The sequence below is a fragment of the Zootoca vivipara genome, chromosome 15 (genome assembly GCF_963506605.1).
Source record: "Zootoca vivipara chromosome 15, rZooViv1.1, whole genome shotgun sequence".
Lineage (NCBI taxonomy): Eukaryota > Metazoa > Chordata > Lepidosauria > Squamata > Lacertidae > Zootoca > Zootoca vivipara.
The window spans coordinates 3,189,756-3,212,108 of NC_083290.1; the positions used below are offsets into that span (position 1 = coordinate 3,189,756).

The following is a 22,353-nucleotide window of genomic DNA, read 5'->3' on the forward strand; positions in this document are numbered from 1 at the left end:
GGATGGGGAAAGATCCCCTGCCTGAAACCACGGAGAGCCACAATTGATAACACAGAAATAGATATATCATGGCTATGCTCTGCCTCTATTGGGCTTGCTGATCAGAAAGTCGGCAGTTTGAATCCGTGCCATAGGGTGAGCTCCCGTTGCTCTGTCACAGCTCCTGGCAACCTAGCAATTCGAAAGCAGACTAACACGAGCAGATAAATAGGTACCACTGTGGTGGGTACAATGACAATAAAGGGGTTATTATTATAAATACCGGTAGGTACCGCTGTGGTGGGAAGGTAAATGGCGTTTCTGTGTGCTCTGGCAGTCATCAGTGTCCTGTTGCGCCCGAAGCGGTTTAATCATGCTGGCCACATGACCCAGAAAGCTGTCTGCGGACAAACACTGGCCCCCTCGGCGTGAAGGGAGATGAGCGCCGCACACCATAGTTGCCTTTGACTGGACTTAACTTTCCCAGGATCCTTTCCCTTTACCTGCTATTGGAAGGAGGGGAGAGAGCTCTTGTGCTGGGGTCCTGCTTGCTGTTTTCCCACAGGCACAATAGAGCCAATTTTGTCTTCATAATGTATCAGCATCCAGTAAAAGTGAATTTGGGGTCAGCTTTCCAAATGCATATAGACTGAACACACTGATGATGATAATTTGTACTGAAAGAGGTAGAGCGGTAACATGAAGAGTTTTTTGGTTCTAATTAACATGCCATTGTGTTTTCCTTTTCCTTTTATAGGTCATCTTGCATGACGTGATAAAGTTTCTAGTGGTGTACATTGTATTTCTGCTCGGATTCGGTGTAGGTAAGCAGAATTTGATGGTTACTATAGAAGGGTGGCATGGGACACACGTGGCGCTGATCAGGTGGTCGGTGGTTCGAATCCCCGTGAAGGGGTGAGCTCCCATTGCTCGGTCCCAGCTCCTGCCAACCTAGCAGTTCAAAAGTTGGGGAGCTTTTCAACTATTCTTGATCCTGTCAAGAACTCCTCGTAAACTTCCAGAAAAGCGCACAGGAACACAGAAGACATTCTACAAATAATATTAAATGTGCCCTTCTCTCTTTCTCTCTTAAACACAGCCCTTGCTGCCTTGATAGATGACTGTCCTGAAAACAGTAAGTGCAGTAACTTCAGCACTTTAGGGAATGTCGAGATCGAACTCTTCAAACTCACTTTAGGCCTTGGTGACCTGGAGATCCACGAGGATGCAAAATACCCCATTCTGTTTCTGCTGCTCCGCATCTCCTTCGTCATCTTGACCTTTGTTCTCCTCCTTAACATGTTGATCGCATTGATGGGGGAGACGGTGGAAGATATATCCAAGGAGAGCGAACATATCTGGAGGCTTCAGGTTGGTTTTCCCATTACCACTGGAGGGGGCATATCCTGCCAGCCAAAATATAAACCATGCCTGTAAACAGAATGCCAACTGACAGTGCCAATCAGCTGATCGGCACAGCTAGTTAGTCCCCTCGCCTTAGCATGGGTGATCTCAGTGGGGCTCATCGTCAGTCCTCGACTAGCTAATTAGCGGGTTCCGTTTGCAAAGGAACAATCAAGTGTTTCCTAATCCTTTTGCAGTCATGTATGATATCTGGTGTGGGGAATGGAGACATTGTTTGGAGAAAACAGGCCAAAACAGGCCCATGGTGGGCCTAATGTGGGTTCCCATACCTGCTGTAGACCAAGAGTGAGCACACCTTATGTTTGTGGGATCTCTTTTTCTTTATTCTTTTTGACTAGAAATATAAAATCCACCCACCAATAAGCATTCTTAAAAGTTGTTTTTTCTTTTCTTTTTTACATTATCTGGTAACATTTTTCTTGTTACCACCAGAGGGCAAGAACTATTGTGGAAACAGAAAAGATCCTGCCAAAATTCCTGAGGAGAAAATTCGAACTTGGAGAATGGTGCAAAGTGGCAGAGAATGATACCAGGTTATGTTTAAGGTAAATCAGATGTTCAGAAATGGATGAAGCCGCTCTGTTTCACTGTGTACTATTAGAGCATGGGCGTAGGCAGGGGGGGCAGGAGGGGGCAGCTGCCCCCCCTAGAAGCAAAAAAATTAATGTATTTTACAGACCATAACCAGCACTTTTCCCCTCCAAAAACTGAAGTGGAAAGGGCTTTGCTTTAGCAAGAGCAGCTAAGTCTCCGCTTGCTTGGGGGGGGGGACACAGCAGTAACAAAAACACATCAAATAAATAAAGCAAAGTGGCTACCAGTAGTTAAGCAGTTAAGACAATGGAGCATATATCCCCAGGCAAGATTCGATAGCTGACCATTTCACCCTATTGTTCTTAAGTGGGAGTTGTTAATGAGCATTCAGGAGCATTAAGAGTTCTATTGGCGATTTAATGAGGGTGCAGACTCAGAGGATTCAATTTGACTAAGGTGGCTCTGCAAGGCTAAAAAGAAGTGAATAAGAAAGGGGGGGCTGTAGCTTTGACAGACACAGTGATGTTTATAAAAAGCATTGGTGTTCCAGTCTGCCCCTCCTCCTGCATCTGTATACTGTAAATCAGGGGTGGCCACCTCCCAAGAGACTCTGATCTACTCAGAGTTTAAAACTGGGGGTGATCTACCCCCTTTTGGGGGGTTCAGGTCAAAGCTGTTGAGTTTTTTTTAAAGGAAGGGAAGCCCTGTTTTTTGGGGTTTAGGTCAAACTTGTTGAGCTTCTTTTAGGAGGGAGGGAGGCCCGTTTTTGTTTAGGGCTTCAGGTCATAGTTCAACTTTTTTGAGGGAGGAGGAAAATTTTGGGTGAGCTTTTTTTAGGGGTGCCAGTGACCTACCAGTGATCTACCACAGACATCCAGTGATCTACTGGTAGATCACAATCTACCTGTTGGACGTGCCTGCTGTAAATCAAGCAGAGAGAAAGCTGCTTACAAGGCTCCTGTACATGCAAAGTTCCAGCATCACAGCGTCACCCAGAGGCACCCACAAATATGAGTTATCCCTCTCTCTATTTCTTCCTTCCTTCCCTCCCTCTTCCATCCTTAATAAAATACGGGGGGGGCAGATAAGCCCCACATAGAAAGCCCATCAACATGGGGGGATGACTCTTTCAAATACGGTATTTACCAGTAATTGGGGGGGAGGGGGAGAGGCACCTAGGCCTCTAGGAGTTGGCTGCTATGCCTAGGAGTAGGACAATTCAAGAAAGCAGAACGATGCATATGGTATGGTAATATATCAATAGAATCGTAGAATTGTAGTCGGAAGGGACCACAAGGGTCATCTAGTCCAACCCGCTGCAATGCAGGATTTTTTTCCTAAGGTGGGGCTTGAACCATGGTTGAAATATTATGCTGATATGCAGCAACGCCTCGGAGCCGTCGTGGCTGCGGCCATGCCTTGCCCCGCCCTCGCCCGCCCTTCCACCCCCTCTCGCCTGCCCGACCCTCCTGTCCTCTTGCTGCAGAGTTCCAGCATCACAGCGTCATCCAGAGACACCCACAAATATGAGTTATCTCTCTCTCTATTTCTTCCTTCCTTCCCTCCCTCTTCCATCCTTAATAAAATACGGGGGGGCAGATAAGCCCCACATAGAAAGCCCATCAACATGGGGGGATGACTCTTTCAAATACGGTATTTACCAGTAATTGGGGGGGGGCACCTAGGCCTCTAGGAGTTGGATGCTATGCCTAGGAGTAGGACAATTCAAGAAAGCAGAATGATGCATATGCTATGGTAATATATCAATAGAATCATAGAATTGTAGTCAGAAGGGACCACAAGGGTCATCTAGTCCAACCCCCTGCAATGCAGGATTTTTTTCCTAAGGTGGGGCTTGAACCATGGTTGAAATATTATGCTGATATGCAGCAACGCCTCGGAGCCGTCGTGGCTGCGGCCGTGTCTTGCCTGCCCTGCCACCCCCTCTCGCCTGCCCGACCCTCCCGTCCTCTCCAGCCAAGCAGGGTAGCCGCCAACGCTACCAGCCCCAGAAGCACAAGGTGGCCGCTGCTGCCACCGCCACGATGTCATCAGGCCCGCTGGCCCTTTAGCCCCGCCCACTTCGTGGCCCCTCCCCTTCCGTGCCTTGGCCCCGCCCCTGAACGACCATGGCTTGCCCCCCCCTAGTTTTGATCCTGGCTACGCCCCTGTATTAGAGAGAGAAATGAAGCAGCTGTACATAGCATGTTTAAGGGATCTGATAGTTTCCAAGCTGCTCTTTCAACTGTGCTGACACTGCATCAAAGCTTCTAGTTGCAGTGGCTATGTTCTACCTCCACTGATGTCCCATAGGGGAAAATCAAATACGTCCATCTCTACAAACTGAATTCCAAACTTGTATAAAAAGTGAAACTATGCTCTGAACCAGTGGTGGCCAATCTGTGGCACTTCAGATGTTGTTGACTCCAACTCCCAACAGTCAGCATCGCCAATGGTTAGGGATGGTAGAAGTTGTAGTCTAGCAACATATGGAGGGCCACAGGTTAGCTGCCCCTGCTCAAAACATGACATTACTTTTTCATATACTGATTAAGTGTGCATTGATTAAATGAATACTGAGCCCTGATTAAAAATCTGAAAACATTAAGTGTTTCTGTCATGGTGTAGAAGATTAGTCATTATAATGTGTGAATTCTCTAACTAGGATTAATGAAGTCAAATGGACTGAATGGAAAACACATGTTGCATTCATCAATGAAGACCCAGGTCCAACAGGTAAGATTCATTTATAATTTTTGGAGTAATATTTTTTTAAGCTTTGTGGCCTTTTTGTCGTGTGTGTGTGTGTGTGCGTGTGCGCGCACTCTAATCTAGGGGAAGGAACCTCAGGACCAGGGACTGACTGAAATGTGGCGCCCTGAATCTCTCTATCTGGCCCCTGGGGCTCTCCCCAGCCCACACTCCACAATGAGTCCTCTGTTCTTGATGTGTGATAATGCCTTCCTTGCCTGCATGGGGGATGGTGAGATGTATGGGCTTATGTACTGGTATTAAACCTCTGACATTTGCACAACTGGAGTGTACCCTCCCATCCAAGGAAAAGAGTCACATTTGTTGATCCAACCAGTTTTTCCTCTGGCTCCACCCACCATAGGCATGCCTATGAAGGATTGTATGTCTTGGTCTGAAGAAAGTTGCCTACCCTTTGATATAGACCAGAAGTGGTTCACTAGGTGGGGCGGGGTTGCTGTTGCTTACTGGGAGAGGCTAGGTGGTCGGCTCCAGTCCTAACGGGCCAGGTTACAAGGCCTTTAACAAATTGGGTCCAGGATACCTCAAAGGCCACCCAAACACATATATATGTGTCCTGATCAATGAGGTCTTTGCGGGGTGGGGTGGCGAGTCACTGTTAGTTGTCCCCCAGGGCTCGGATGCACAGATTGTATCCACTAGGAGACATGGTTTCAGATTGTGGGCCAATTTTACAGAACTTCCTTCCAGCTGAGGTCAGACAGGCCCACTCCCTGTTAAACGCCCAGGGCCAACTGAAGATTCTTTCATTCTGGTAGGCATGGTCAGTGATTTTATAGTTTTAAGTGAGTTAACATTCCTTGTGTTGTATTTTTGCAAACTGCTTAGAGATTATTGTAGTTAAGTGGTATATAAATTGTTTAAATAAGTAATAAATAGTGCAAATGCTCTGGTGCAGCAAATCCAGTGCTCCTAACTAGTGTCTTTGCATGACATCAGCCTCCTTGCCCACCCCCTATTGGCAAACAACAGAAACCTGTCAGACAGGAAGCTAGCATAGAAGCTCCACCCTACCCAGTGCACTGCTTCTGGTGTAGACAATGCCAACCAATATGTGTCAATGATCTCTGACTAAGAATAAAGCAGCTTCCCAAGCCCCCTGTACACACAGAGATGGACCACAGCCTCAGTGAATAAGTGGGGCATGTGCTGTTGTACTTACACCCACAATTTTATTTATGAAAGGTTTTTAAATGAATGTACTGGGGAAACAATTTTGACTATTTTTCTTTAGATTACAGCAGAATGCATGACACATCAAGGAGTAATAGCAAGATCACTCTGAATACGTATGAAGAAATTTATGATTTGCCAGAAACATCCGTTTAATGAAAGAACACTGCATCAGGCCAATGGCCCATTCCAAGTCCAGCATCCTGTTCTCAGAGTCGCCAATCAGATGCCCCAATAGGAACCCCATGGAGCCGCACATTGGACTATATAAGACTATCTAGACTCCTAGCATAATGACAGGCGTGTGGGCAGGAAAGACTTGTTACTGCTGCTATTCCTCACACAGCCCAGCTTTCACTTCCAGAGGTTGGCTGGAGTGGTTTCTTGTGGAAATAATAGGCATCACTGTTGACAGAAAAGCAAAGTTCTGGAAGGGGAAATACGGGAAACAACATGGAAAAGAAGGAGCAACTGGTCCAAATGGTATGGTGAAATAAGATTTTGAGATAGCCCACTTGTGTGAAGGTCCAGCAGCATAAGTTCAAGGAATGATTATTCGGTTGGGCCTCTGCACGCCAAATGGTAATATATTCCATGGACTGAAGGCATTTAAATATTTGGTTAGGATGCCACAAATGTTGCTTCTGTACTTTGACCAACCTCGTAGCTGGAAACAAAGTGCCTTTTCACAACTGCTGGCCCTCCATCTCCAAAACCAACAACGAACTTTTCAAAACTCTGCTTTGAAAGTGTGCCAAATGAAACCTCAGGTCTATAAATATTTTAAAGATAGCTCTTTTTAATGTTTTCTTAAAGCTTGGCAATATGTGATACAGAATCTCTCTTTTGCCTTTTTGAAGGGTGCTGTTTGTTTGTTTTACTTCCTATGAAGCCTTGAGACTGTTGGTTGTACTATGGGCAGGGGCGGGCAAACATCAGACTTATGGGATCTACTGCTATTTTTACTAGAGTCCCTTGGGATCTATTGTCTGTTTTTTATTCTTTGAGATCCACTAACTAGAACCGGGTGCAAAAGACATATGCTTAAAAGAATACTGAACTTAGAAGCTTTTTTAGGTCAGCAGAATGGAACAGAGTTATACATGAAAACCCACTCTTGGTTACCTCTATGCTCTCTTCATTTCAGCAGTATAAATTAAGGGCGGTGCAGGGAGTCATTTTGTTGCTGCTATTGTTGCTGGGAGTTGGAAATCCTTGTCAATCTACTGCAAATGGCCCTGAGATGTACTAGTAGATCGCTATCTACCTTCTTCCATCCACCTCTCTACTAGGAAACAATGAAGAAATTATGACACACAAAATGCATTTCAGATTTGAAGTGAAACCACAGTATGAAATCTTCAGCACTAACTATTCTGAGAGTGGTTATTCTCTCAGACCCTTCCTGTGCTCACCTGGGTACCTGCTTGCCCGGGTGCCAGAAGACAGTACTGCAGAGGGAATGGATGAGAGGAGCCACCTCACCTCCTAACTTTAATGGGAGATTCAAAAAGGTGGCCAATCTTATCCTGTGAAAGGAAGATGAGCACATATCCAAAGGGAATAATTTATATGTGTTTATGGTGTATATGTACAGTATTTATATCCAGTCATTCCTGCATAATGTGCCTTAATCCTCATGGATACTTACTGAAGAATGTTCTTGTTTTTATGTTGTGAAATTATGAATGATGGTTTGCATGCTAACAAGACGTGTATGCACACATACACAGAGTCACTGGTGCAGCAATAGCCCACCATATTTTTCTGAAGACTATTCTAAAGGCATGTCTTTATGGCTGTTGTACCCTTTTGGTTCCCAATCAGCACTTTAGAGCCAAATGGCCATATGAGATAAGTCTTCCAAAGAACAAAATGAGGGAAAAGATAGAAACTATAATATGGTACCACTGTTATGCTGAATGTTATGACCTTTATTTAAATATTTGTTGTTATTCAATGTTTTTAAGAAAAAGATATTTATTGTGAATAAGAGAAATAAAATGGATACTTTTATAAACATTTGATTCTCAATCGTGTTTTGTTTAGTTGTTCCACAAATTACATTAGCACCAATAAATAGCAATCAAAGAACAACGGGAGCATGGCATAGGCTATGAAATGAATCCCTCCCAATGGACTAGAATGTGGTATATACCTCCCTTTAAGTCCATATCAGTCAAAAGAAGGGAATTCACTCAGAAACTCATCTACAGGTGGTACTTAACACCACGGAAACTGGCACTGATATGCCAACATCACTAAGATGTTTGCGAGGCTGCACCTCCACAGGCACATACCTCCACATGTGGTGGGAATGCCCTAAAATCCAAGCCTTCTGGACCGCAGGCATTAGAACTCACCCCAGAACTGGCTCTACTGAACATCTTCCAAGATCATAATGACCATTCACATTATACAGAGCTTATAACCCACCTACTCTTAGCAGCTAGAAGCCTCATAGCTAGACACTGGAGAGAACTGTCAGGAGTAAACAAGGATGAATACACTGATGAATACATGGGAACAAATAGAAGAGGACGCCTTCACCACAGTATGGCTCCCCTTTATCACATACACAGCCCAAATATATAAGCACAGAAGGTACCATGGAACCAGTTCATTGTGCCCTCGGGCCCCCATTTTTATTTCTCACAATGCCCCCTCAATGGCATTGCTATAGGACATTATGAGAAATGTAAACAAAAGCTCCAAACTGTCCACTGCTAATTCTGCTGTTGTTGCTTGATGTTACCACCACTGCCAGGTATGAACTTATTATTACGGTCACAGACCAGTTCCAGCCCACATACAGTATCAAGGAAATCATAAAACACAATAGGGATACAAGGGACAATACAGATATAACAACAATTATAAAAATATATAAATTAAAACTTAGTTACTAAAATGCAACCTAAAATTATCTTTTAAGGGCTTAATCATTATGATAGCATCACTTGTTCCCTGCGTTTTATGGCAGTCACACAGAATTTGGCTACTCTTAACGTGATCTCAGGATCCTTGTCCTCTACCAGGGATTTTAGACATTGAAGTTCGGATTCATTTGAAGATTTTTGCAAAGCGGGGGTAATGAATACCGAACGCATATCCCCACAAAAATGGCAACGTAACCAGGCATGGGAGACAGTTTCTACCTCCATCAAGCCGCAGGGGCAGACTCGTTCCGCGCATGGTTTACCCTCAAATCTGCCCTGCAATAAGGCAGATGGTAGCACGTTGAATCTATCGAGGGTAAATGACCACCTGTATTTAGGTATTTGTAATTTTGACAAATAATTTGCTGGGGGAAATCCTCTCCCATTATCTTTTATTGCTGGGTGTTTATTCATCTTTGCTCCACTGCCAGCTAAGCCTGCCATGGGTCCATTAAGATAGAAGGGGGTGTGTGTTTTCAGGCCTGAAGCCATCCCTGCATAGATAGACCCCTGTTCCATTTTATTCAACCCAAACTTTATAAAACACTTTTTTAAAAACAGAATGTTGGACTTACCGCTATAAGTACCTTTTCTGCAATGGATAGAGGGGGTCCTCGGTTGAGTTGTCCCTCAAGAGTACAAGTATCTCCTCCTCCACAGCAGAAAAATATTGGAATAATTTATTTATATATCCCCAGGGCTACCACTCTGATAAAAAATCTAAACACACACATGCTGGGGAGATCATCCTCATGACCCAAATGTTTTGGCTCATAAGTCCACTCTCACCTTCACTGGAAACCTTTCCCCAACTCCAGTTCCAGATTAACCTCCCTAAATAATATTCAGATGTGACTCTATTAAGAATGCTACTCTGAAGCCGCCATGCCCATTTCTCCATGCTTCTCAGCTGCTTAATGTTAATGTAGCAGCCAGTGTCTCTCTGATAAGGTGCAGTTTGCTACTAACCATGGCAGGCAGGATTTCAAGAGGTGAATCTTATAGTCTAAACCAGCCTCATATAACTAGTATGCAAGCTTAGCCTACGCCACTTCACCTCAGCTTAGAAAACCAAGCCTTTTGTTCTATTCAGTCTACATGTGAGTTTGGTGTGTGAGGAGCTCTGAGCTGCTCCTTCCAGCCACATGGCTTTAACCAGCCTATTTTGTTTCAGACAAGAATGAAGTCTGAAACTAATGTTTTCCTACACCAATAGTTTAGGAACTTTTACCATTTTGTAACCAAGCAACATTTTACTGCCTGTGCAACTTTTTCTGACTGCTGTATGGAAAAGCCCATGAATCTGGCATTTGAAGAGTTTTGTAAGTAATCTATTTTATAGCTTACTAAACGTGTGGTCTACCTGCTAGAGAAGTGGAATACTTTGGAAAGAACCATTAAAAGTGGGATATGTTGGGATTCACTGGAAATGGCACATTTTAAAGGTTTTACAGCCGTTATCTCTACACTTTCCTTTGTTGCATGTTTTGCTATGTTAAATCTCTGCTGGGGTTCTCTCACCAAAGGGTACTTGCCCCCAAACTTTGGTATTGGCTTCCAGGATTTCCAACAAAACTTTTCCCATAACAGCAGCTCTTCCAGAACTTGAGGTGCCCTTACTGGTGTAAAATACAATATAATCTTTACAGGTTTAATTTGTCAATTGCCTCTTCTCCTTCCTCAGTAATGGCCATGAAATATCCCCATGTTCAGCTTCTTGGTGCATAACACATTAAATACAAAACATATCTCTCTGTTATTAAAAAGTGCTATTAATTAAAAAAATATTTAGCATTTAGTATTTATAAAAAAAATACTAAAATACATTCATACTAACAATACTTCTGAATGTTGATTGATCATATTGCCTTCAAAGTGCTTATTCCTTAAAAAATATTCCTTACCATTAAATATTAAAGTCTCTGTCTGAGTTACAGCCTATGAGTTCTGGCCATCTTGAGTTAGAAAGATCAAATGCATCTGTAATTGGGTTTCATCCTAAGATTTGAAAAAGTTAAATGAAAAATTATTCCAGTTCTAAGAGACACATGCCCTGATCCCTTCTGCACTCAATTTTTCTATTACAGTTTTTACAAAAGCTTGTTGCTTTTCATAATAAGCAGCTTCATTCACAAAGGCTGGATATACTATCACGTCTCCTTCGTATGGGATTGTCTTTCCTTCAAGAGTTAAAAACATAGGGTCACCAGGGTTGAGAGGCTGCCAGTCTTGATCCTTGTGGGACAGGGGGAAAACAAGAAGATAAAAACACAGTATTTTTAGTTACAGGTAGGTAGCCGTGTTGGTCTGAGTCGAAGCAAAATAAAAAAATTCCTTCAGTAGCACCTTAAAGACCAACTAAGTTCATATTTTGGTATGAGCTTTCGTGTGCATGCACACTTCTTCAGATAATTTCTTCAGTAATTTTTAATTAATGCCTATCTTGTTAGCCTTCATTTATACTGGGGCTAGAAACCTCTTGCCCATAGGCCGATCTTGGCCTGCCAAGGGGTATTTCCTGTTTGGTCACTTCCCCAAACCATGCTCAGCTGTCCAGCAGCTGATGTCACCCAGCTTAATTCCATGTTGGCTACACCTGCCAGTGAGCTGGCATGCTCATCTAATCTCTTCCTCATGAGCAGGATTGAAGTGTCCATTCATCAGCTGATGAGCAGGGGGTTCTGCTTGGTTCTGCTTTGTCAGTGTGGGGACTGCACTGGAGAAGTGGACTGCTCTTCCTACCCACAGGTCAACTGTGACTGATGGCATCATGATGTCAGATAGTCATCTGACAGGTGGGTGACCCTGGCAATCTGTCAAAGTTCAGATAAAGACCTGACTTGCCAGGCCAAAAGTGTTCCCCCACCCCGATATATATTCACATCTAGCAGGCAACCATAAACTATAGTTAACAGTGGAAAAGTAATGGATAAGGGAATTTTCAGGGGTGGGTGGGTGGAGAGAAAGCCTGCAAGGCACTTGCTGTCTTTCAATGAGGATTATATCCAGAGCAAGCCCTACCAAGACTCACAGGCTCTCATGCTTGTTTCAAGTGAGCAAGATTTGTGCATGAAATGAATGTGAGACTCAAGAATCAGCCATATGGGAGCAGCAAGACAGCCACACACTCATTCCGTATGGAAGTGAATCATGGTCCTTTAGTGACTTTCCTGTTACCAAAGGGGAATTTGTACAACATTGCTGTTGTTCAAGGGCAGGGCAGCGGACTATATATCTGAAGAGAAATGGCATGTGTTTACCTGCAGGTTAGGGTGAATGACAGCCATGATCTCATTATTTTTCTTTCTTGGATAATCTACTTTCTCCATTATTTTGTAAACTTCAATTGTACACCGAGGGAATTCTTTTCCTAGGGAAGAAAAAAGAGTAACGTCTCCAAGTATTATGTCAAACAGCTCTTAGTATTTTTTAAAAAGAAACTGAATCTAATGAATCTTTTTATTGACAATGTTTGAAGTCATTAAGATGGTAGCTATCTGTATCTTGTTAATATCGTAATTAGATCTGATCACAGGAAAATGTTTTTCTATAGATCGTCTCACTTCAGAAGATTGGGTTACTGAAAGATGACCCAGTTATGCAGTGATGCATGAAAGCCCGATCTAAATTTTATCTGAACAGCGAAAATCAGGGACCTTAATCACAATATACAATGCATAAAATATATTCTGCAGATGATAGAATTTAGTAAAATGCTTCCTTTTGTCAGCATCTTATGAAGTTTAGTAATTATATTTCTCAGGTGCCATCAGCTCATACCTTCAGAGATAACAATAGTAGCTATTGTCAGTTGCTATTATTATAACTGTGAAGAAATTTTTCAAATGAAATATGTACTGTATAGTATTGTGGCATTGATGCTGTGTAGGTACACAATAAAAGCCTGCTATTTAGGCCCAGGTATATGGGAAAGGATGTGTGGGATTTAGTCTTCAGTACAGCTTTAAGAAGATTCTCTTGTTAAATAATCACTGTGAATTCAGGTGGTGAGTGTTAAAAGACTTGGAGTCAAAGAAAGTGTCACTGAGAACCATTTCACCAAAACTGCAGAACAACAGTTAGGGTTGCCAGACTCGATAGAGGACAGGACTTCTGTGCTTTTAATTGCCCTGCTCTCTTTTGAGTCTGGAAACCTTAAAGAGAAACCAGCAGACCCTTTGCTTGGAAATTAAACAAAGGGTCTGCTGGTTTCTCTTTAAGGTTTCCAGACTAAAAAGAGAGCAGGGCAATTAAAGGCACAGGCGTCCTGTCCTCTATTGAGTCTGGCAACCTTAACTACAGTGCATATTTTTACAAAACAGCAAGGGTCAACCCCCACATCACCAAGTAGCCCAATTCGGGTTAGTCACATAATGCTGAGTATTACTTGGAAAAGAAAAAAAGGGAGTGGGATGGAGTGGAGTATGCTGGAAGAAGGCATGGCTGGAATCCTGAACAGAAGTGCTCCTGTTATGAGGGACACTGCAAAAATCTGTTGCAGGTCCCTCTTGTGATTGCTATTTCCCACCAGCACATTACTTGATGCTTGCTTAATACTGACAACTGCTATACCTGCATTGAACATTTGCACAAAGTCAAGGCCATGCTTGATGATCCTCCGCATTTTGTCCAAAATGTCAGCCCTGAGAACTCCTTGGGGCTGAGGACCCACTTCAATGCCTGCATAAGAAATGAAGGATATATCAGCTTCCCCTTCCTCTTTAGCACTATGTGACTGGCATTATATCCCCCCCTATATTTTTTGTTTCAATTACTGTATACATTCCCAGTTATTTAAAATTTTCCTTCATGCATTGCACACATTTTTTGTTTGTCCAAATGGGGAAAGCAGTTGCACAGTTTAGGGACCCAGGTGCTTGCCAAGCGTACCTCCATGCAGAGTCTGTTCCCCAGGATAGAAGCAACTATGGCTGTGACTGCTGTTGCTATACTGGGAGTGGTGGACAGAGGTCAGCATACAATTTCTATCCTCCAGGCAGAGCATATCCAGTTCTTTCCACCCTACTTCACAGGGCTTCTTTTCCATACCCGACCATATTCATTGCCCTCCTCTCAACGTATCCCACTATTGTCTTATATCTTTCTTGAAGTGTGGCACTAAGAATTTTGTCACCTCTGCACCCTACACTTACACTCTTATACCACTTTAACAGCCATGCGGGGTCTTGGGAACTGTGGTTTGCTCAAGGTGTTGAGAACTGTGAAGCTACATGAAATCAGTATGCTTAGAAATCTACAGCTCCCAGGAATTATTTTAGGTAAGCCACGAGTTTTAAAGTGCTACTTTAAAGAGTACTTTAATGCAGGGTGTGGTGTGGATACTTTGAGTTTGGCCCTTAGATGTGGTTGCCAAAAGCAGATGGGTGTTGCTGAAAACAACTAACTTGTACGACTCAATGAATCATAACTTACAGTAGGTACCAGCCTATCTGGGAACACAATTGCATATATTTCATCTCTGAGGACTGGGTAAAACTTATAATGTTCATATTTACCAACAGGATGTTTTGCTATAGACCGGGTCGTTGCATATTTCAGGTTGGGATGCTCAATGAGGAAAACAGGGCAGCCTTCTGGAGCCAAAGCATCCTGTGGAAAGTATTTGTTTAAATGTTGTACTTGTCCAAACATTAATGCTGAGCTAACAGAAGACCACTGGTGCAAAAGTTTGCTTATGCATTGTCTTCGACTGTTGTCTCATATTGAGCTGTCTTAAAATAAGTAGGCCATCTTTAGAAAAAGTACAAAGCAGTGTTTGTTAGTGGTCTTTCTCTTAGATCATGCAAAGTATGCTTCACTGAATTCTGTTTGGTGCTAATATAAGTGAACATGATTCCAGCATTAAATTATCTATGAGAGAAAATTAATGTAGCAGTGCTCAAGAGGACCAAGCATTAAGCTACCTTTGGGGCAGTTTCCCATCCCACATCCTTTCAATTCTGATTTAGGTTTTCTTACAGGAAAAACAACAACCAGGATATTTGTAGCTTAGCTATATCGCATTCTTCACATACTGGCCCAGTTTGCACGTCACATTAAACTGTTGTTTTAAACAAGCAATGCTTTAATGCAAATGAGCAGTACGATTGAGCACACTGCTCAAACGTTCCTGCAGTGCTCTCCTCCACCATTCCTGCAGGGGAAGTGACATTTAAACGTCTTATGTGTATTGAATAAAAAAAAAAAACAGAGCTCAGCTCTTCATCAAATCACCTTAAACCAGATCCATAAGGACTTTATGGTGTGTGATTTTAAATTAATTGTTACTTGTTCCACTCATCTGTCTTACTGATGTCAAGTTAACCCTTGTGAGTGTTGGGGAGAGGAGAGGAATTTGCTACAGAGAAACCACACACGCAGACACACCCTGCCATCTCCAAATGGTGCTGAGCTCAACAACCTGGCTCTTTGGTGCCAGAGTGAGCTACACAGTTCACACAAAAGAACATAAGAAAAGCCTGCTGGATCAGTCCAGTGGTCCATCTAGTCCACCATTCTGTTCTCACAGTGGACAACCAGATGCCCACTAGAGGAAACCCACAAGCAGGATTCGAGCACAAGAGCACTCTCCTCTCCTTCCAGCAACTGGTATTCAGAAGCATTCCTGGCTCTAGCTGTGGCACATGAAGGAAAATATTATGGCATTGACATGTTAAAGTAGAAGAAATGTGCACTAAATGCTGATGAATTTCTATGCAGACTTTAATAAAAATGCAAACTGATATGGAAATACGGAGAACTGAACTTAAGAGTGGAAAAACGAGAAACTGAAATTGACTCACTCATCCCTATTTACAACCAAATATTAAAAGCAACAACTAACAGCAAAATTTAGTCAGCAGTATACAGCAAAATAAAATATTTTTTAGAATTCTTTTTTTCTGGTCAGTTAGCAATGCTCAGCCACACACACCTGTGCCCCTCCCTTGGCCCTAGAATGATGTAGAAGAGCCATTTCAGGAATTAAACAGTAGGCTGGCTGGCCACAGACTGGCTAACAATAGTTGTGATTCCAGTGGTGGAAGCAGACGCAAGTTATTGGGCTTGGAATATATTATGGTTCCCTCCCCCCCATCTTCACACTATGCCATATTAGAGGGAGGGCTGTAGCTCAGTAGTTGAGTGTCTGCCTTGTAGAGGGTTGGACTAGTTGACCAGGCGCGGTGCTAGGGCTTTTTGCGCCCTAAGCAAAACACTTTCTGGCGCCCCCCAGGCACGTGCGTCATGACGCACGCACGCCCCAGCGCGCCTGCGGAGCTTTGCATGGGGAGTGGGAGGCTGAGGCCGCCTCAACTGAACAGCTGAGAGGCGCAGCGAGGTGGCCCCAGGCTCATGCTCCCCCTGCGCGCCTCCGGAGCTTCACGCCCGGAGCGCAAGCTTTGGGCCACCTCGCCGCGCCTCTCAGCTGTTCAGTTCAGGCGGCCCCAGGCTGCCGCTCCCTGCGCAAAGCTCCGGAGACACGCAGGGATCGCTGGGAGCACGAGCCTGGGGGCGGGGCTGCCTCCTCCCGCCCTTCTGCCGCTGCCGCTTCTCTGCCGCTTCCCGCGCACCTCCAGAACTTCTCGCCAGGAGCGCGAGCCTGGGGCCGCCTCGCCTGCCTTTCAGCTGTTCAGAGGAGGCGGCCCCAGGCCCGCGCTCCCCGCGCGCCTCCGGATAGCGGCCTGAGGCAGCACCGGCGGGTGGCGGTGGGCAGCAGGCGGCCTGGTCAGCGCCCCCTCCATTTTGGCGCCCTAGGCCGTGGCCTAGTTCGCCTTAATGGAAGCGCCGGGGCTGTAGTTGACCCTCAGAGTCCTTTCCAACTCTACAAGTCTATGATTCTAAGTCCCTGGCTCAATCCCCAGCATCTCCAGGTAGGGCCCCCTGAAACCCTGGAAAGCCACTGCCTGTCAGAGTAGACAATACTGAGCAAGATGGACCAATGGTATGACTCAGTATAAGGCAACTTCCTATGTCCCTATGATCTCTGGGAATTTGGTGCTGGTTCAATAATGCTCTGAATTCAGCACAGTTAACTCATGTGGGATTAGAACTTTTTACCTTTATATAGCGACACATCTGAATTGTGAAATCATCCCTGGAGTTTTCCAGTATGATGGTGCCACCCATGTTAGCTGTTGTGTTGTGCAGGTCAAAGATAAGGTCATAAGCTCCTTGGCTACCTTTTGGACCAAATATGTAGTTTATTTCTTGAGCCCTTCTCACTTCGTATGGAGTGTTGTCTGCAAGCTGTTCGCTGTTGATAAAAAGTGCACAAAAATTAAAAATCACTTAGCCATTTGCTCCTTTTGCAATTAAAAAAAAGGAAAAATAATTAACTCTTCATTTATCTGGCACAGGATACTTATTCTTCCATTTGTATGTGTTTAACGTCAGAATTGGTGGCCATCAGCAATTTGCATGTGTGTTTGTCTCCATTACTGACAGCAGCGTCTGGCCCACGATGACTAATACTGGTACAGTAATTGCTTAGGAACATAGGAAGCTACTGGAATTTTGTAATCCTTCTTCACACTACAACAGAGAGCTGCCCTATCTGTATTTAAATAGAGTTGTATTTTTACTTTTGGCAACGTGTTGTGGCTGCCTGTGTGCAGTGACATTCTGAACAGTCCCATGAAGCTAGATTGCCCAGGAAGTTCATTTCAGGACACATGGGGAAAAATGACACTGGGAGCTCAGATGAATAGCAGCACTTTAATTTAACACACGCACAGCAATGCTGGCACTGATTCTCATTAAACCTTTATGCTGGCAGTTTTGCTTCCTGTGAAATTAGCATTTTTAAAAGGATGAAAAAGCTAAATAATGCACATCATTCTTAATTTGGTTGTTCACTATCTATGCAATGTGATTGTACTCTAGGGATTCAAAGGTTTTTTTCACACAAGCCCTAAATGCTTGCAGGAGGTGGTTGGTTGAGCCATGCTGGCAAGCCACCCCTTTTGATGCTGGCACACACACACCCCAACAACCACATTTTCAACTGAAGGGGTTCTTACGCATGTTCAGGTTTGCACATGAACGGAAACCTTGTGCAATCAGGGTTCTAGAATATGTGCATGTCCCTATGAACATACAGTTGCTTACAAGTAGGGGCCCATTTTATGTATTGATCTGATTGCATGGATTTTGGGGCATGAGTACCTAAGATTGGGGACATGGCTTGCTGGTACACTCCAGCGTCTCAATGTGATAAATTTATGAAGGCTGTCTAAGATTCATTTTAAATTGACTTTAGGAGTGTTCAAAGGAGTGGGCAATGCTTGTTTTCCTTTGAATGACAGGTATAGACACACGTGAACTGCCATGTTGCACACTGCTTTGGGAAAGTGCCATCATCTGGCAGGATGGCTTATTAAGAAATGCACAGCCAAAGATCCCTTGAGTGCCCGCTTGGAGTTTTCTCACCCAATCTCAGGGATGTGTCTTGCAGACACAACTGCTTCAACCCTGTGGACTTATGAAAACAGGATTTCTACGTGTGCTGCTGTTCTGGGTGTGGAAGACTCCAGTGGGATAGGGAGAAAAACCTCACCCTGTGACTGGATAATACATGAGGAACATTTCCCTTACCCCCGAAGGGCCCCTCTAAGCAGTAGGCATGTACAGTATTTTTCCCTTTTGAGTTACAGCTGTTTGTGCATAAATGCCTGCTGCTCCTGTGGTCAACTATTACAGAACAGTGCAACCCTATAAATGTCTGCTCAGAAGTAAGTTACATTGAATTTAGTAGATCTTACTCTCAAGTGGCACTGTGGTCTAAACCACAGAGCCTAGGGCTTGCCGATCAGAAGGTCGGCGGTTCAAATCCCCACAACGGGGTGAGCTCCCGTTGCTCAGTCCCAGCTCCTGCCCACCTAGTAGTTCGAAAGCACATCAAAGTGCAAGTAGATAAATAGGTACTGCTCCAGTAGGAGGGTAAATGGCATTTCCATGCTCTGCTCTGGTTCACCAGAAGCGGCTTAGTCATGCTGGCCACATGACCCAGAAGCTGTCTGCAGACAAACACCAGCTCCCTCGGCCAGTAAAGCGAGATGAGTGCCGCAACCCCAGAGTCGTCCGTGACTGGACCTAACAGTCAGGGATACCTTTACCCCTTTACCTACTCTCAAGTAAGCAGGTGCAGGGTTGCAGTCTTAAATGCATGCACATTTTGTTGTTGTTGTTGTTTAAATCGTTTATACACTCAAACACACAAGACAGAGGTTAGGCTTACCCAAGTCTTTTAGGATCAAAAACCCGATTCAGGTCACAGTCAATATATCGGCAACATTTCTCCACTGCTCTTGGATTGGTGATAAAAGGCTGTACCTCCAACCCCGGTCGCTGAATCTCTGTTCCATCATCCTGCCAGTGCTTGACCAGGAATACCCCAGACAACTCATTGCCGTGGGTTCCTCCAAAGATAGCGACCCTTCGCACAGGACCCTCTCTTGCTATAACTGGACAAGAATTCATTCTGTGAAACAGCTTTAATGACAGCTGCAACAACAAACCAAAACAGAAAGGCTAGGAATAAGAACAAGTGACAAAAGACAACACAAATTGACATAGAACAAAGCCACACAAAAAGGTTCAGATTGCTGTGTGATTCGTACAGCTCCCTGGTCTGCCTGGAAACGATGTTATTTGGAAAATAAACATTTCCCTAACAAGTCTTAGATGCTTATTCTGCTACATGGGTGTTCCCCAACTAACTCTCCTCCCAAGACCGGCCCCTTCTTTCAACTATATTTGGATAGTAATACATTGGAATCAGCTTTAAGAGTTCTATGGTAAGGATCTAAGGGTGGCAGAAGGTTATAAGTATTTTTGTTTGTTTGTTTAAAGGAATGTGTGCCAATATACATATAAAAGATACTAAAAAACGCCCTTGGATAAAAAGTTACTAAGAAGGCTAAGCATTCCTCTCTATCACAAGCAGCAACCATACTTTCCTCTGGATAACTTGCTATTTCCGCCATCAAGCTTTTACATTTATTTTATCCTGAAATCTCTCTCCTCTGCTCATATTGCCTTCCAAATATCAGTAATATCCAATTCACAGAGACATGTTGTTAAAAACATCACAATAAGTGTAAAACACAGGTTGAAGCTATTTTAAGGGGCGAAAAACTATCAGAAAGCCCGAGGAAATGAAAAAGGGGGTTGCCTGGCACCATATATTTAAAGTATTTTGATATCACTTTTAACAGTATTGGTTTCCCCCCTCCCCAAAACTTTGGGAGCTGTAGTTTTTTAAGGATGCTATTGCTGAGAGATGTTTGGAGACTCCCTAGTCCCCTCCTAGAGCTACAATTCCCAGAATGATTCAAATCAATCCCTCTTCACAGGGAACTCGGGGAATTATAGATCCTTGAGGGGAACAGGATGTCTCCTAAGAACTCTTAGCACCCTGAACAAGCTATAAATGGTATAAAACAAAACACAACACCACCAACTGGCAGGGAAATAACGGTGAGAAATTCAGTTCAGTTCACATTTTGATGCAAGTCCACTTAATTCACACTTCCCAAAACAATGCAGGTACTGAAACAGAGCAAGCATTCAAAATTTGCATTTATCAAAATTTTACATAACAGTTCCCCAACCAGAAACAAACAAAATGTTCAGAAAAATGTGTATATAAGAGGGAAGTGCCATAAAATGATTACTAAAAATAGCATTAAAACACATTGTATTAGGGGGAATAGCTTGCCAAAATAATTGCATTTTAGGAGAAATTGCACACAAAAATGTGTTATGTTAGGACAATTACACACTTAAAATGCTGACAAATTTTCATGAGGTTGTTGTTGTTGTTGTTTAAAAAAAGAATTATCAGACTGATGCAAGTGAAACATAGGTCTGGAAATGTGCAGACTGATAAAACTGGGAAAAGAGAGAAGCAGAAAGAAATTGAAATTGACATAGCCATCCATCCATAACCCAAATGAACATGATGCAGTTAGCCCCAGATGAAAGCTGGCAGCCATGGAAAGTGGTCCCCTTATTGATGAAGGGTCTTTGCTGGAGTTTGCCTCCCAGTCATGTTCTGTGCAACTTACACTGAGCTCAAGGAACGCTCAACTTGGCAAAACCCAGGTGGTCCTACCCAGCTGGGAGGCTAAAAAAACTCCTCTCCTTGCAAAGCCATGTCCCACAGAGATGCAAAAAATAATTGCCATACCTTCTGTGCTTGTAGAGGGATGAATGCTGAGGAAGATTTGCTTCCCTACTATTTGAATTTATACAGCAGTGATTAAAAACAAACCAACCACTCACCTATGCTGATTCTGTTAGAAGATATAAAACTAGACAGCTCAGCCACGGATTCTAAAATACACCTCCTCTTACACCACCAGCAATCTATTCACACCATCGGCTTCACATTACCGACTTAATATTTACTGAGGCTGTCGGTGTCTTAATCCAGACAGACACGGTTTCTTTTAACTATATTGCCTCGACTTTCCATGCACCCTCCCCTCAAAGTTCCTAGAGAAATAACTGCAATGGTAAGATGATTTCTTAAGCTACGATGGAGCAGTTACACTGTATGTCAAAGTACAATCTGTACTGTCCTTTGCCCTCATTTCCCCAAGGCGGTTAATTAACAAGCCGCCGGAGCCAGTGAATCACAACAGTTGTAAAGAGCTGAAATAACTCGGCGCTTTTGGAACGTGCACAGAGGGTTTCGAGGGTATGCAGTGCCTCTGTGGCGGTGGCCATAAGTATGCCACCATCTACCCTCTGTTAACAGGCCAGAAAGAGACAGCCCAAAACCCCTTTCTTACGAAAAATTGAGGCTAATTTTTTTGATGTTCTGCATGCGGCAGGGTTTGTTCTCAGGGGTGGGTGGGAAACAGCACCATCTTAACAGGAGACACACTAATAATAATAATAATAATAATAATAATAATAATAATAATAATAATAATATATTTATTTATACCCCGCCCATCTGGCTGGGTTTCCCCAGCCACTCTGGGCGGCTTCCAACAGAAATATTAGAATACACTAATTTCTTAAAGATTAAAAGCTTCCCTAAACAGGGCTGCCTTCAGATGTCCTCTAAAAGTCTGGTAGTTATTTTTCTTTTTGACATCTGGTGGGAGGGCGTTCCACAGGGCGGGTGCCACTACCAAGAAGGCCCTCTGCCTGGTTCCCTGTAATTTGGCTTCTCGCAGCGAGGGAACCACCAGAAGGCCCTCAGCACTGGACCTCAGTGTCCGGGCAGAACGATGGAGGTGGAGACGCTCCTTCGGGTATACTGGACCGAGGCCGTTTAGGGCTTCAAAGGTCAGCACCAACACTTTGAATTGTGCTCGGAAACGTATTGGGAGCCAATGCAGGTCTTTCAAGACCGGTGTTATGTGGTCTCGGCGGCTGCTCCCAGTCACCAGTCTAGCTGCCGCATCCTGGATTAGTTGTAGTTTCCCGGTCACCTTCAAAGGTAGCCCCACATAGACCACATTGCAGTAGTCCAAGTGAGAGATAACTAGAGCATGCACCACCCTGGTGAGACAGT

The 22,353-nt window shown here is 43.8% G+C and overlaps 2 protein-coding genes across 6 annotated transcripts in view; one reads left to right on the forward strand and one right to left on the reverse strand.

The window, feature by feature from the left end:
- Window positions 1-6,219, forward strand: part of TRPV3 (transient receptor potential cation channel subfamily V member 3) — a 31,489-nt gene extending 25,270 nt beyond the window's left edge. For all 4 annotated transcript variants that reach the window (XM_035139047.2, XM_035139048.2, XM_035139049.2 and 1 more), the window contains 5 exons: window positions 737-803; window positions 1,079-1,350; window positions 1,837-1,949; window positions 4,604-4,674; window positions 5,945-6,219. In XM_035139047.2, the coding sequence (XP_034994938.2) occupies window positions 737-803; window positions 1,079-1,350; window positions 1,837-1,949; window positions 4,604-4,674; window positions 5,945-6,039 (618 nt within the window). In that variant the 3' untranslated portion in view covers window positions 6,040-6,219. The remainder of the gene's footprint in view (window positions 1-736; window positions 804-1,078; window positions 1,351-1,836; window positions 1,950-4,603; window positions 4,675-5,944) is intronic.
- A 529-nt stretch (window positions 6,220-6,748) lies between these two features.
- On the reverse strand, window positions 6,749-21,346 carry ASPA (aspartoacylase). Of its 2 annotated transcripts, none has more exons than XM_035139052.2 (7): window positions 21,108-21,346; window positions 19,060-19,325; window positions 16,881-17,076; window positions 14,339-14,432; window positions 13,395-13,502; window positions 12,083-12,192; window positions 6,749-11,057 (listed from the first exon to the last, which is right to left on the reverse strand). In XM_035139052.2, exons 2-7 carry the CDS (start codon window positions 19,299-19,301, stop codon window positions 10,860-10,862), a joined length of 948 nt encoding a protein of 315 aa, XP_034994943.2. In that variant the 5' UTR covers window positions 19,302-19,325; window positions 21,108-21,346; the 3' UTR covers window positions 6,749-10,859. The 2 variants fall into 2 exon arrangements, with proteins under 2 accessions (XP_034994943.2, XP_034994944.2); XM_035139053.2 differs by having other exon boundaries at window positions 21,013-21,346.
- Between the last annotated feature and the right edge of the window lie 1,007 nt (window positions 21,347-22,353).